The sequence below is a fragment of the Pipistrellus hanaki genome, assembly GCF_964339955.1.
Source record: "Pipistrellus hanaki genome assembly, chromosome: 13".
Lineage (NCBI taxonomy): Eukaryota > Metazoa > Chordata > Mammalia > Chiroptera > Vespertilionidae > Pipistrellus > Pipistrellus hanaki.
This window is the reverse complement of record NC_140515.1, coordinates 58,167,198-58,181,971: the sequence shown is the minus strand read 5'-3', so window position 1 is coordinate 58,181,971 and position 14,774 is coordinate 58,167,198. Positions and strand designations below refer to the sequence as shown.

Genomic DNA, 14,774 nt, shown 5'->3' with positions numbered 1-14,774 from the left:
GCTGCTTCTCGTCCACAGAAGATGGAAGCCAGCTACTACGACAGCATCATGGAGCAGCAGCGCCTGGAGCCCGAGTTCTTCCGCGTCGGCTTCTACGGCAGGAAGTTCCCCTTCTTCCTCCGGGTGAGTCCCTCAGCGGGCCCGGGGCCATCCCGCTCCGCAGGCTCCTGGACAGCCTGCCCTGCCCTGTTTGTGTCCTCACGGTGCTCCCTGGTCTCCTGAGTCCTCCTTTGGAAGGGCTGGCCAGCCAACAGAAGGCACTTGGCTTTCCTGCCTGCACTGCGGCTGCTCTAGACCCTATTTGCTCTCTGCTATTGATGTCTCCTGAGCAGGTTCCCGCAGGAAGTGACCAGGGTCTGAGCCTGTCACGTGGGCATGTTTAGAAGCCTCCCCCGCCCGCTCTGAGTGCCTGGCCTCCTCCATGCGCCTGCCTCAGCTGGCAGTGCCCAGGACAGCCCTGGCCTCGCAGTGGGCCGGCCTCAGGGTTCCTGTGAGATGATAGTTCTTTGCCCTGTGGCACGTAGGCTGTGCAGCCAGCATGGAGAGCTGTGGGTCTGAGACAACGCGAGGCCAGCCCCTGCTCGGGGCTGTGGGAAGCCCTTTAGGCAGCTGTTTCTCTGCCCAGGTGAAGACAAACATGTCCCTTCCCCGTTGCCTGGAAGGCTGGGCTGGAGCATGAACATGGAGGGATGACGGGGCATAGCCGAACTGACCCCAGCTGAGCAGTTGTGATTTTCTCCGTTATTCAGCACAACCCGGAGGCTCCCGGAGGAGTCAGCTGCGGGCTGTGGCCATAGGATTTGTCAGTCTCAGACGCTCTCAATGAAGTGTGCTGTGGGCGGACCTGGGGCTGCAATTGAGACCTAAGGCAGCTCCGATGGCCCCAGTTCCAGTGCTTACTGAGGTTCAGTGTCCACGCGTCTCAGCACGCAGACGGGAAGGTTCAGAGACTCTCCTCGATATGGTTGGGATCCTGTCTCCTTGGAGACATCACTTGAGCCAGTGAGCCGTGAGCTTGGTATCGCATCAAAGGTCAACTGTGCTCATGCTCCTTTTAAAAAGCCTGTCTGCTAGTCAGAGTCCAGGCCCTCCCGGGCTCAGATGGAAGGCAGGGCAGCTCGCACATCTCCGGGTGGAAAGAAAAGGATTTCTGTAGGAACTGATAATACTGACCGGGCGCCCGCACACACTGCTTAGTGTGATCCCAGGAAGGCTGCAGTTCCAGCCACAGCTGTGATCCTGGCAGCACAATGCGAGTGAGCCAGGCCCTCTTGGGGGCTGGGCCTCCTTCACACTCCAGGGACCTCCCAGCCCAGGTGCTTCAGAAGCGGCGCATTCGTTGCCCCTTCGGCGTAGATGGCACTACAGCCGGAGGCGGAGGATTTCTCCGGGAATGAGAAGCCAAAAGCCTCCCTAGAAAGTCCTCTGACAAATGAACGATCCTGGCACTGTAACTTCTTTCTCCTGTCACCTTTGCAAATTGTGCTTTATTGTCGTTTTAATCTCCTTTTCAGTCCCACAATTTGCATATGATAAACCAAATTTTACTCCAAAGCGTCATCATGTTGGATATAGGTTACAGAGTCACGCCCTGGTGTCCCCATTTCTGTTCCTGCCAACCAGGAGGTGTCATCATGGTTGGACCTGGCTCCCAGCCCTCATGCTCATGTCACAGGGCCCAGAGGGGGTCTCGGGGCTCAGAGCATTCTCGGGGCCCTCGGAGCAATCTGCGATGGTACCTGGCTCAGAACCTGCACCTGAGCCACCAGGCGCTGCTGCCGGGCCGTCCAGGTGTGGTTTCAAGGGGCCAGGAACGGCAGAATAACGGTGTCCATCTGTCCCCATGTGCGCATGAGGTGCAGTCCCTGGGAACGGTGACTCATGCCTACACACGGCCCGGTCTGGCCACGGGCTGCGCTCCTTCCCTTCCCTCTGCTGCCAGTTCATCTGCGGCAAGTGGGGGAAGTCCCAGAGGAGGTGGCTGTTTGCTGGTGGGTGGCAGGACAAAGTGTAGGGCCTCGGCAGCCGCTCTGTCTCGTGTCGGGTCCTGGGGCTCTCGCCTGAGCTATGAAACTGGCAGTGAGCCTCAAGGTCAACGCTGTGTGCCTGCCTGCCGCTGGGTTTTCCCTACTCACATAGGCCATCGATGACGTTGGCTTTGTCAGCGTGGCCTCTCCAGGCCATCTGCTGCCTCCCTCACCAGTGAGGTCTGAGCCGGCTCAGGCAGGAAGCCCGCCCCTGCTCAGGGGAGTTCTTTCCATTTGACCGGGAGCAGATCCTGGGAGGTGGGACATTGGGAGAGGGTATGAAAGGCCAGTTCTTCCTCCTCCCCTTTTTGGTCTGTTCTGCTTATCAGGCAAGCGGCTTGGCAGTGTCTCTGTCCTTTGACCGCTGGTCTGGTCCACTGAGGAGGCCAGCCGGCTTCTTGTGACCTTGACTTCGTCCTGGGGTTGCCCTTCCGTTTGAAGCCATCAGACATGTGGCCTCACCTGAGCTGGCTTCTACAGAAAGAGGAGGGGTGCAAGTCCTACTCCAGCCAGGCTGAGGCCCTCCCCGTCCGCAAAGTGTCTGCCGGCCTGTGGAACCTCTTCCTGTCTGTCCCCCGAGACAGGCCAGGAGAGCTGCCTGCCTCACGCCTCTTTGTCGGAGTGGGTCTGGCCGCAGCTGGACAGGCAGAGCGTGTGGCCCGCAGGCTCCAGGGGACCTCCCCCCGCTGGGGGCAGACAGCAGAGGGCTGAGGGAGCCTGTGACTTCAGTCTAGGGGCAGAAATGAGACCTCACCCAAACCCAGTGTGATAGAACACAGAAATGCGGGCTTAGCGTGATACCAGTTTGTTCCGCTGCGGCATTGGCAAGGGAATCACTGCAATAAACAGTCCTGAATCCCTGCCAGCCACTGGGCAGAGGTTTCTCCTGGCCGACACAGTGGCCCCTCAGAAGCACACACCCAGGCCTCCCCCGTTACCCCGCCAGTTCTCCTCGCCACCTTCCTCCAGCTGTACCTCTGCCCGCCCAGCTGGCGCTGTACCCACATAGATTGCCTCTCCCCCAGGCTGACCCAACTGGGCCTTTAGGACGCTTTTCAGAATGCCACCCCACCTGGCACCCCTTCCCAGGTGCCATCCATCCTCCAGCAGCTGGGCCCCTCCCACTGCCACCTCCCAGTGCAGTTTTCCTTCCTCTTGACCATTCTCCCCTGTGGGTGGATGAGCCTGTGCCCGGGCCTGCCTGGGCTCACCGGCCTTGCCTCAGAGGCCCATGGGGAGGCGGGGCCGCAGGCGGGACACAGAGTGTGCTCTCTCTCTGGACAGAATAAAGAATACGTGTGCCGTGGCCATGACTACGAGAGGCTGGAGGCCTTCCAGCAAAGGATGCTCAGCGAGTTCCCGCAGGCCGTCGCCATGCAGCACCCCAACCACCCGGACGACACCATCCTGCAGTGCGACGCCCAGTGTATCTTTCCACGCAGCGAGGGAAGGGGGCGGGGCCCCGCAGGGGGAGGCCCACGGTCAGCTGCCCCTCGGCCATGCCGTTGGCCTTGGAGACTCGGCTACCCATAGGTCCTGGACCAGAGCATGCCCTCCTCACCAAGCCCATAGTTAGTGGGGCACTCGTGGCTCCCGGAGGAGGCCCTGGCATGCCCTTAGCCGTGGGGGCGCCTTACGCATCAGAGCTCAGAAGGACCTCTGTCCCTCTGGCTGGCTGCTACCCACCCTCACCCTGCTCTCTGAGGCCTTATAGGTAATCAGGAGCAATCACTGTCCAGGGTGATGGGGGGGCCCACAGGGACACCACCAGGTCTGCCCTGCCGTGCTCCGCCTGCACCTGTGACTCCTGAGTATCTGTCAGCACTGAGGGGGGCTTAGGGATGGGCGGGGGGAGTGGGCAGGAGATGGCAGCGCCTGTGGTCTGGGTGGGAGTCAGGAGGCAGACACTGGCCCTTGGGCCTCACACAGCTGCCTTGGAGCCCTCGCGACAGCGGGCAGCTTGTTCGGGGGCGGCGGGGCAGGCGGATGCCCAGAGGTTCTCTCCCGGAAAGAATATTTTGTTAAAAGGTTATTTTGCAATAAATAGTCACAGTGGTCAGGCCCGGCCCCGGCAACTCACTCCTGGGGGCACCTGCATTCCCCTGGCCCTTCCCCTCCAGATTAAAGGGGCACCGAGCACTTGGCATTGACAGCTCAGCTGGCTGAGTGCTCAGGAGACATGTGGGCTCAGGGAAGGGCCCAGGTCAGACGTGGTCTGACCCACGAGGGCTGTCACTCCTCCATCAGGACAGAGGCTGGGTGACGTGAGCCAGCCACTCGGGTTCACCTCTGGCAAATCTGGGTTCCCTTCACTGCCTGCGCAGACCTGCAGATCTACGCGGTGACGCCCATCCCGGACTGCATGGACGTCCTGCAGATGGACAGGGTCCCGGATCGCGTCAAGAGCTTCTACCGCGTCAATAACGTGAGGAAGTTCCGGTACGACAGGCCTTTCCACAAAGGCCCCAAGGACAAGGAGAACGAGTTCAAGGTGATCAGACTGGACAGCGGGCAGCGCTCAGGGACAGGGCAGGGCGCCTTCTCGGGACCTTGTCACTGCGTCATCCTCAGGAGGGCGGGTGGCCATGATGACCTGACGGCCTGTCCCTGCCTGTACTTTCCCGCAGAGCCTGTGGATCGAGCGCACCACGCTGACCCTGACCCACAGCTTGCCTGGCATCTCCCGGTGGTTCGAGGTGGAGAGGCGGGAACTGGTGAGCCGAGCGGCAATGGGGCGGGGGAGGGGGGGAGAGGAGGGGGCTGTCGCACCCTCTCTCAGGCCTCCACCACCAGGCAGCGCCCTTGCAGCCTCCCGTTCACAGGGAGGAAGTGCCCTCCGCGCTCTGACCTCAGCCGGCACTCCCCCCCTTCGCAGTGCCACGACCCCCGGAGGCCGTCCGCGGGAACAGGCGGGGCGCGGCTCCGGGTCTGTGCTGAGGGAGGGCTGCGGGGCCTGTGACCGCACCGTGTGCGTTGCCAGGTGGAGGTGAGCCCGCTGGAGAACGCCCTGCAGGTGGTGGAGAACAAGAACCAGGAGCTGCGGGCGCTGATTGGCCAGTACCAGCACAAGCAGGTGCACGGCAACGTCAACCTGCTCAGCATGTGCCTCAACGGCGTCATCGATGCTGCGGTCAACGGAGGCATCGCGCGCTACCAGGAGGTGAGCAGGGCCGCCAGCCCACCTCCCAGGCCCGCCTCCCATCGCCCTCTCTTCTGCCTCGGCTCACTAAGGGTGCTGGGTGAGGCCTTAGGCACCCCTCCCTGCTGCGGAGGCACAGCTCTGGGGGGACCCTTCCTTTTTCTCCCTGAACTCGGCCAAATTAGGACCCCTTCTGTGAAGGGAGACATGGTAAGTGGCCCCAGAGGAGTGTTAAGCCCAGCCCTTCCCAAGGAGTGCGTTGGGGACTGGCTAAGACCCTAACCCCTCACTCCACCCTGGCCACCAGCCCGCCTACCCTACCAGGCCCTCTGGCCCCGAAGGACAGGACGAGTATCCAGGCTTAGGTGACTTGGCCGCCATCAGGCCCTAGACACACGGGCACTGTAATTGCGGGAGGGTCAAGCGGTCCACTGGAGGCGAAATGGGGTGCGTCCTGTGAGGGGCAGCCCACCCCTTTCAGGTGGCCCCTCAGACTGAAACGCCTGGGCCCCTCCGAGCGGCCGTCCGGGAGCGTCTTCCTGACGGCTTCCTCTCTCAGGCCTTCTTCGACAAGGAGTACATCACCAAGCACCCCGGGGACGCCGACAGGATCGCCCAGCTCAAGGAGCTCATGCAGGAGCAGGTGGGCTCGCGGGCGGGGCCGGGGCCAGGAGGGAAGGCCAGCGCCCAGGAGGCTGCTCCCTGCTACAGGCAGCGTGTCTGCCCTCACAGGTCCACATCCTCGGAGTGGGGCTGGCAGTCCACGAGAAGTTCGTGCACCCGGAAATGCGCCCGCTGCACAAGAAGCTGATCGATCAGTTCCAGATGATGCGGGCCAGCCTCTACCATGTGAGTGCTGCCCGCGCTGCCCCTGCTGCTGCAGGCCCGGGTGGCACTCCCTCCACCGGGGGCAAGCGGAAGGAAAGGGGGTGCTGGCATTCTGTGCAGGGAGGGAGGCCCAGCCCCTCATTCACTCCCTCCCTGAGGAGGCGTCAGGTTTTCAAGGGCAGAGGACCTTTTTCCAAGGTACTGTGGCCTGAACAGAGGCTTCCACATGCCAGGGAAAGAGCCAGAGTGCACGTAGAGGTCTCTTCGGAGGTATTTTCCATCCCAAGAGCCTAAAGCTGTAAGGCATAGCCTAAGCCAGCCCACATCCCCATCTCCTTTTACATCCCTACCCCGGGCCGCTCCGCCCGCTCAGCCTTAGGAACTGACGTGTGTTCCATCTCTCACCAGGAGTTTCCGGGTCTGGACAAGCTCAGTCCTGCGTGCTCAGGCAGCAGCACCCCCCGGGGCAGTGTCCTAGCCTCCCACAGCCCCGTGAGCCCCGAGAACCTCAAGATGACACACCGGCACAGGTAGGCCGTAGGGCTGGGCGCGGCCCTCCACAGAGGTCAGTCTCGGTGTCTAAGGTCAGAGAAGGAAGTCCGAAATAGCACCTATGAGCTCACGCACATGCCCTCTGACCCAGGTACACAGAGCCACGCTCTGCATCGTCATCCTGGGTGACAGAGAACTCGTGGTAGCATGGGACCTGGAGGAGGGTCACTTGGGGTGAGCCAGCCGTGAAAGATAAATAGAAGATAAGTAGAAGATAAGTAGAAGTTTGAGGGCAGAAAGGAGTTCGGGGAGGAGGTGAGGGAGCAAGACCCAGGGAGAGGGACCCGCACATTCTCTTGGGTGTGAAAGAGCCGGCCAGGTCCGCACTGCAAATGGAGCCAGGTGGCTGCAGCGCAGGGGCCGGGGGGCGGGGGACCCAGTGCCCTGGTGGCCTGTTCAGTCATCCCTTTGCACTTGGTCCCACGGGAATGAGGACGCCACTCGGTTTCAGGAAGAGAACAGGTGGTGGTGGGATGTCTGAGCTCAGGAAGCCAGGCCAGGGGGGTGGGAGAGTGAGGCAGCCCAGCTGTGCACTCAGCCAGTGAGAGGGGAGGAGGGGCCGCCTCGTATTTGGGGGGGGCGCTGTTGGCAAGCTATGGCCCTGGCACGAAAGGAAGCCCTGAGGTGCTTCCCGCAGCCCTCTCGCTGCCTTGCCCTTCCAAGAGGACCCCTGACCACAGAGCACATCAGCAGAGGGGGGTACAGCTCAGAGGAACCTCCATAGCCAGGGGACTCAGGCCTGGGGCCAGGCCCGGTGGTCTCTGTCCTTCCCCCTGAGAACCTGCTGCTGTCAGGAGTCTGCGGGGCCACAAGCCAGTCGGTCCCAGGTGGAACCAGTGCCCGCCAGTATCGGTCCGCCCAGGACAGGCCCTCAGCGCAGCGGGCTCGGGGCTGCCCCAGGCCCTCCGCACCAGCTGGCTGAGGCTGGGATGACATTTACACACCCTTTCCCACGGTCCCCCACCACCAGCAAGGTTCCTCGGCTCCAGACCTGACTGCTTACCTGTGTCCTGTTCTTGTTCACAGCCCCATGAACCTGATGGGCGCCGGGCGCCACTCCTCGTCCTCTCTCTCCTCGCACGCGTCCAGTGAAGCGGGAAACGTGGTGATGCTGGGCGACGGCTCCATGGGCGAGGCCCCCGAGGACCTGTACCACCACATGCAGGTACTGGCTGCTCGGGAGCCGGCCTGAGCTCACACGTGGAGGCTCTCCTCTCTGCTGGGGCGCTGGGCCAGCCTGGCCTCCTGCCTAGTTCTCCAGCTACTGAGTTCACAGCACCCAGGCCTTGTTCCCCAGAAGGGAGTCCAGCTTCAGTCCCGGGGAGGACCCTCTGCCGGACTCCTGCCTGGCATTCGTGATGGCTGAGCCCTGCTTCCCGCAGGGGCACCATCACTAGAATCCACCCCACAGTCCTGCTTTGTGAGGGGGTGGGTGATCCTCGTGCCAGCCATCAGCCTGGCCTCCATCAGGGCCAGGGCACAGCATCAGACACCAGGTCCAGGCAACTCATGGCCTGAAGAAGCCAAGTCTAGGCCAGTCCCACAGTCCTGGCCATTCAGACCTCTGTCCTGTGGTTCTTCCTCTGCAGCTCGTGTCTCCCAACCCCAGGTACCAGGGCTCAGTCACCAACGTGTCTGTTCTGTCCTCGTCCCAGGCAAGCCCTTCTTCCTCCAGCCTGAGCTCCACTCACTCAGCGCCCTCCCAGATGACTGCCTCCGCCCCCTCCAGTGCCCGAGGTAAGGGGGCAGTGCCGCCTGCAGAGGGGAAGGGCCTCGTGACCCCGCTGTCCTCCTCTCACCTGTGGCTTCTGAGAGCATGCGCACTTGTGCTCCCAGCGCTCAGGACGCATGTCCTAGCTCCTGACTGCTCTTTGGCTGTTGTCAGACCCGCTCCGAGCTGCCCCCAAGCAGCCAGCTCTTGGCACTCCACCTCAGTAGGATGACACGGCCTAGAAGCTCAGTGCTTCCCCCTGAAATGTGTGCCAGAGGACAGGCCAGAGTTAGGCAGCAGGGCGTTTGAGGAAGCAGGCGTCATGCACAGCATGGACGTTCAACGTGAGCGCCAAAGTCAACCCTGGGGGCCGTTCCTCTGACAGCGCTGGGAGCTGTCCGTTGGGAAGGCTTGATCAGGCAGGTGGCTCTGTAACAGCTCTTTACTTCGCCCAGTTTTGCTTGATTTCTTATTCAAACGGACAGATATTGTTCTCTGAGAGCCAGTATATTCTTTACATTTGGATAGTAGTTACTGCAGTGAGGTTTGATTTTTTTGTCCTTTTCAGTAGCAGTCTTTGAGTGGAATGAGATCAGCTGCGGCAGCGGAGTGCTAGTGCGCCCGGGTTGGCTGCGCAGGGTGGTGACAGCTGTGCGTCCGGAGGCCAGCCCAGGAGCGTGGGGCGGGGGGGAGGGGGACACCGCCTCATGGAGAGGGGCATGTGTGTGCGGGGAGGTGATCGTTGAGGTCACCGTCTCTGGAGACACGCCGTCACAATGGCCAGATCCCGCTGTCGGTAGAGAACAGCTGTGAAATCCCTCCCGGTTCTGGCATTAGCAGTACCGAGCACAAAAGTAAACAAAGAAGGTGAAATAGATTTGGGCCCAAGTAGGAAATGGTGGTAAGAAAGAGCAGGAAGTTAGGTTTTGGCTCCAACATCCACGTGCTGGCCACCTGGGAGACCGTGCCCGCCCTGACCGGACACAGCATCAGGCCTGTGAGGCACAGGAGGCCAGCCGCCCCGGGGCGGCCTGAGCCGAGGAGCAGGGGCGCCCCGCCCCAGAGGAGGTGCTCACTGGTGGGGTTTGGCTGGTGTCATGGCGAGGAGACGCTTTCCTGGAGAGAGGACTCTGGAGGACCCCGCACGCTGGAGTCACGCCCCCACTTCCAGGAGCGGCCATGACAGCAGTGGCCTTACTCACAGGGCCCAGCCACACTCGGCTGTGGTCCCCATGGCTTCACCTTCGAGCCGATAGGTCGGCAGCTCCCCTGGTGGTCAGAGACGGACTAGGACGCGTGGGCCGCGATGGACCCTCCTTGAGTAACTGCCATGTGGGGTCACCAGACGCCCCTGTATCGTTGTGAAGTCCTGCAACACGGAAGCCCTGTGTCAGCTTAGGAACAGTTGAAATGTTTTCAGAAAAAGGAGCAGAGCGCAGTTCTGGGGAGGGGAGATGCAGAGCTGGGACAGGTAGTGGTAGCACAGAGCACTCCATTGTCATAGCACCACAGGGGCCTCCAGGGGCAGGGAGTGTGCACATTTGGAGAACTTCCAAGTTATCCGTCCCGAGGGAAGACGGCGGTTAATCTCACTGCTCCTGCGGAAGGTCCCCTCAGGACGTGACCTCCCAGGGCGCTGGGCCTCTAGCAATGGGGCCTGGCCTTCGTGACACCCCTCGGGCCGGAGGAGGTCACACAGGCCTCACAGGAGGAGCATGAGCCCAGGTAGCCCAAAGCCTGGGGGAAGCCCCACAACTCCCACACTGACCCCCTGACCCTGTGCCCGGGGTGCAGGTCTCAGGGTGAGACTCCCTGAGAGACACCTGGTTCGGGCCACAGCACAATGGCCTGGAGGCAGAGCCAGGCCTGGGGCCTGGGATCGGGGAAAGGAGGGAGGAGGCTGGCTGAGCAGGTGAGTGTGTGGAGACAGTGTGTCCAGTCAGCACGTGCCGCGGTGTTGTCCGATGTCTGTCTCTGTGACGGCTCCATTGCAAGCTGAGCCTCTGAGCACCAGCATCCAGGCCACACCCCTCTCCACCAGAGACTGGCCTGGCTCTCCTCGCTCTCCCCACAGCCTGCCTGGGCATCGGGAGGGGGCCTGTCGGGGGGCTGCATCGCCCTGTGCACCCGCCTCCGTGCACCCCCAGCTGCTCCATTCCTCGTGCTTGCTGAGCTCCTCACCCACCGCAAGGCTCACTGCCGGCTCCCTGGCCCCAGGGCGCTCCGTCTGTGACTCGTCATGTGTGCGTGATTGCTCTCACTCGGTTACAGGCTCTCCCTCTCTGCCAGATAAGTACCGCCACGCCCGGGAAATGATGCTGCTGCTGCCCACGCATCGGGACCGCCCGAGCAGCGCCATGTACCCAGCAGCCATCCTGGAGAATGGACAGGTAGCAGCCCAGCTGCGGCCCGCCCTCCGCCACCGTGTGCCCGCCCGGGCTTCGCTCGGCACCCGTGCTAGCTTCCTGCACTGCCCTCCGGGCCTCCTTCCCCACAAGACCTCCGGAGGCCGCTGGGCTCCCGGTGGGGACTGCAGGGACTCTGGGGACCAGCCACCCAGACAGAGTGCAGCATGGGTATGGGTGGGAGGGTGGCCGGGCTGGCATGGCCAGCCTCCTGGACTCATTCCTAAAGTCTGGCAGTGCCCCAGGAGGCTAAACTGGCCAGCACCCGGGGGGAAGGGTCCCTGAATACTTTCCGCCAGTGAGTCTCCCTGCAGGACAGACAGACACAGTTAGATAGCCTCCAGTGCTTGTGTTCTTGGCCATGCCCAGGACAGCCTCCCTCCCCCTCCCCCTCCCCCCGTCCCCGGCGCCCAGGTTCCTGGCACCTCAGGCGTGAGCTGTGCCTCCACTTTGAGTTCCCTGTCTGCTTTTGCAGTGTCCTGGCACCTGTGGCCCACACACTGCCCCCGAAGTGTAACTGGTCATTTCACCCTCTTCTCATGGCTTTCTTTCCCCCAGCTGCCAAATTTCCAGCCAGCCCTGTTCCATCAGATGACCGGAGCCTGCAAACCCTGCAGTGACCCCAACCTGTCTGTGGCTGAGAAAGGTATTGCTCCCTTTCCCCAGTTCCCCTCCCTCACCCCCAACTCCCACCCCAGTGCCTCCATCCTGAGCATCTGACTCTTGACCCTGAGCACCACTGGCCTAGGCTGAGCCACATGTCAGCATCCAGGCCTGTCCATCTATCCAGAGTGCTAACCCGTTCCTGGGCTCACTGTTCAACCACTGTTGATTGATGCTAAAATTCGAATCCTGCCCCAGCCGATTTGGCTCAGTAGATAGAGCATCAGCCTGCAGACCAAAGGGTCCTGGGTTCAATCCCAGTCAAGGGCATGTACCTTGGTTGCAGGCTCCTCGGCCCCTGGCCCTGGTAGAAGGCAACCAATCAATGTGTGTCTCTCACATCGATATTTCTCTGTCTTTCCCTCTCTCTTTCACTCTCCCTAAAAAAAATAAAAAATAAAAATAAAAACAAATCAACGGAAAAATACCCTAAGGTGAAGATTTAACAAAAAAAATAAACTAAAATTTGAGAATCAGGAACGTTCCAAAAAATAAAAAATAAATAAAATTGGGATCCTGTTAGTTCATATCTCTCCATCCTCAGTGCCCAGCTCAGAGAGGTCCTCACGACCACCTGCCCTGGGCCACCTCTGTGGACACTCGGTGCCACATGCAAGCAGGCTGCCGCTCCCCAGGTGCCTGCAGAGCAGCCAGCACTCAGCAGGCCTGTGGCCTTTGGCCTGTCGGTGTGGGCCCGCAGGGACCTCCCTTGTTGCTCAGAACAAGCCTGCAGCCAAGCAAGCCCCAGGGGAACGGGGGACAGGCCAACCAGAGTGGACTTGCCAGACAAAGTCCTGGAAGGGAGGCCCAGGTACCAGCAGGGAGTCCAGTCCCGCAGCCACTCTGGCCACAGTGCCAAGCCCTCTCACACGTGCCAGCGCCCAGCTGTGCGTGCGGCCAGGAGTCCGAGAGCAGCGCTGCTTAGCAGGAGCTCTGCCCTGTGCTCTGTCCCCGCTGATGGGGGATCAGCCTGGGGCCCACCTGGCCCAGAGCCCCGGCCTGGAGACCTGAGGTAGCTCTAACACAGAGTTTCTTCCTAAGCCTGCTCAGACTCTGGGACTCCGCACAGAACCTGGGCCCCATCTGCCCATCTCCCGGGGGTTCCCCTGCCCTCCTCAGCGAGCGATGTCTGCTGTGCGTACTGTCCCTGCTGCTGCCTTGCTCTTCAGAGGGGACATGCCGTGTCCTCCAAGCACAACCAACACTGGCCCGCGGGCACGGCAGACTGCTGGGTGCTCAGCCGGAAAGGCCTTAAAACTGCCTGAAGATGCCCTCCTGGCCTCAGGGGTGCACCCTGCGTGCCGTGGCCTGTGCCCTGTGCCCCGCGCCCCACGCCAGAGGCCCCTGTGGCCTCCACCACAGCCCTCCGCGCTTTTCTTCATTGAGAAGTGGAGCCATCGCAGAGCCGGCGAGAGCACAGGCGGGCTCGGAGATCAAGCGTGTGCCGGCGGCCAGACAAGCACCGGACGCCCGCCGGATGCAGGAGACTCTCCGCCCGGGAGCGGCTGCGCCGGAAGCCGGCCACACTGCCGCCGGCGTGGAGGAAGAGTGTCCCAGGAAAGAGCTGAGTCCAGAGCAAGCGTGTCCACGCCACAAGGCCAGAAGTGCCTCGAGGGAACACACAGGTCAAAGTCAAACGCCCCGTGTCTCTACCTGGACCCTCCGGGGCAGGGACTGGATGAATTGTCACCACTGTCGTCACCAGGCTCCCGAGTCCCGGGAGGGCGCCGCGTCTCACCTGCAGATGCCTTTCTTTGCCAGGCAGTGAGTCCCTCACCAGGCAGGCCTGCCCTCGGGGCTGTGCGCTGGGCCACAGTTACACACACAGAAAGAAGTGGCCGGGACCCCGGGGGCCTCCCCTCTTCTAAGAAGCACCCCACCTTAGGTTCTCCTCCAGCCCACTGCCCATGTGCTGCCTGGCAGAGGTTCCCTGGCCTCGCTGCTCCCCAGCACAGGCTGCGAGGCCAGCTTGCTGGTCTCTGGTTCATAGGGAGTGGCCCAGGGCCCCCCTAAACCACTGCAGCCTCGCTGCTTTCTCCCCATAGCCTTCCCGAGTGCAAGGGGCCCTGGGTGAACTTCTGCACCCCCATGATTCTCTGAGCCCAGATGTGCACCTAAGACCTCGGGCTTCAGAACCCCTTTGCCCAGACCACCTCCAAGCCACTCACTCCCTGAGGCCCAGCAGCTGTTTGGAGACAGACTCCCCTGCTGGGGAGAGTGCTCGGTGCTGGGAGCAGGAGCTGGCGCTGCGTCGGGAGAGCCTGTGAACAGGGCCTGTTCGGCTCCGGTTCTCGGGCCTCCTGGTGGAATCCACCTGATGCCCAGCCGAATCCGCATTCTTTCCTCCCCTCCCCCAACAGCCGAGCGCCTGCCCTCCCTCCGGGCCCCAGCCACAACCATCCCGGGGCTGAGCCACCGCCCTGGGACGGAGGCTGTTCAGGCAGCGGATTCTACCCTGACCGGGGAGGAGAAGGGGGGGGCAGCCTGGGGCACAGCCCCTCCTCCTGGCCAGGCCTGGGGGCTGGATTCCAGCTCCTTCCCTTCCAGAGCCTTTCGGGCCCCTTGGGCCTGGCTTGCCCATCTGTCCCCGGAGCAGGAAGAACCCACACCCGGGCCCCCTCAGGCTCACTTCCCTCCATGGCCGCCTCGGAGCTAAGCCCGAGAGGAGGCCCTGCTGTGCGCTCCCTCCTGCCGCGTGCCCCGCTTCGTTCTCGTCTTCGTTCTCAGGAGGAGCTGGCTAACGGGATTCCACGTCCCTGCCGCTCCTGCCGCCGCCCTCGAGCCCCCACGTCCCGCCATTCCTCCTCTCCCGTCCCCTCTGGGAAGTCACTTGCCCAGCTGTGGCCGAGGGGCCAGGAGGCTGGCCCTGACCCCTTTCTTAGATGGACACTGTTTCCCTCTGTCCCAGGCCCACATCACCAGCATCCGCGGCATGCAGATGCGGGACTGGGCTGCTCTGCATGCCCCCGAGCACCATGGGCATGCCTGGGCGTGACATGTGCTTTGTACTCGCCCTCCCGCGGGGACAGTGAACGCTGTTTTCTGATCTTGCCTAGGAAACACCTCGTGAATCCCAAGCCCCGCGGGGGGGGCACAGAAGCCACGGGAAGGGCCAAACTTGTGTTACCACTGGCCCTCTGTGAGGCCCATTGGGGGGCAGTCTCTGCCTCCCGCCCATCCTGCTCCCTGCTTTCCGGGACTCCTTACCGAGCAGCTCTGGCCAGAGCCCCTCTGGCCTGTATCCTCAGCCCCGTCTGCCCTCTTCTCGCCTCTGTTCTCTTTTCCTGGCTAAACCGGAGGCTGCAGGCCCTCCCTGCGCGGCACCTCTCGCAGCTTGCCTCATCCTGGGTGCTCCTCACGCTTCAGGCCGCTGTTGCCATCTTTGCTGTTCGTGGTCCTGGCCACCCCCTCAGGCCAGTGAACTGCTTGGCCAGTGTTTCTTGCCCCGG

The 14,774-nt window shown here is 62.3% G+C and overlaps 2 protein-coding genes across 12 annotated transcripts in view; one reads left to right on the top strand and one right to left on the bottom strand.

Annotated features, from left to right (window-relative positions):
* Positions 1-14,774, bottom strand: part of CISH (cytokine inducible SH2 containing protein) — a 262,755-nt gene that overhangs the window by 178,027 nt on the left and 69,954 nt on the right. The window lies entirely within an intron of this gene.
* The window catches only part of DOCK3 (dedicator of cytokinesis 3), a 146,579-nt gene that overhangs the window by 127,479 nt on the left and 4,326 nt on the right, over positions 1-14,774 (top strand). For 7 of the 11 annotated variants that reach the window (XM_084902252.1, XM_084902250.1, XM_084902248.1 and 4 more), the window contains 12 exons: positions 19-123; positions 3,312-3,453; positions 4,352-4,518; positions 4,655-4,741; positions 5,008-5,187; positions 5,726-5,809; positions 5,899-6,015; positions 6,403-6,524; positions 7,573-7,711; positions 8,136-8,283; positions 10,529-10,647; positions 11,221-11,308. In XM_084902252.1, the coding sequence (XP_084758378.1) occupies positions 19-123; positions 3,312-3,453; positions 4,352-4,518; positions 4,655-4,741; positions 5,008-5,187; positions 5,726-5,809; positions 5,899-6,015; positions 6,403-6,524; positions 7,573-7,711; positions 8,136-8,283; positions 10,529-10,647; positions 11,221-11,308 (1,498 nt within the window). Of the gene's footprint in view, positions 1-18; positions 124-3,311; positions 3,454-4,351; positions 4,519-4,654; positions 4,742-5,007; positions 5,188-5,725; positions 5,810-5,898; positions 6,016-6,402; positions 6,525-7,572; positions 7,712-8,135; positions 8,284-10,528; positions 10,648-11,220; positions 11,309-12,494; positions 13,798-14,774 lie in introns of those variants that run through there. The other 4 variants (XM_084902246.1, XM_084902253.1, XM_084902251.1 and 1 more) reach the window with 4 other exon arrangements.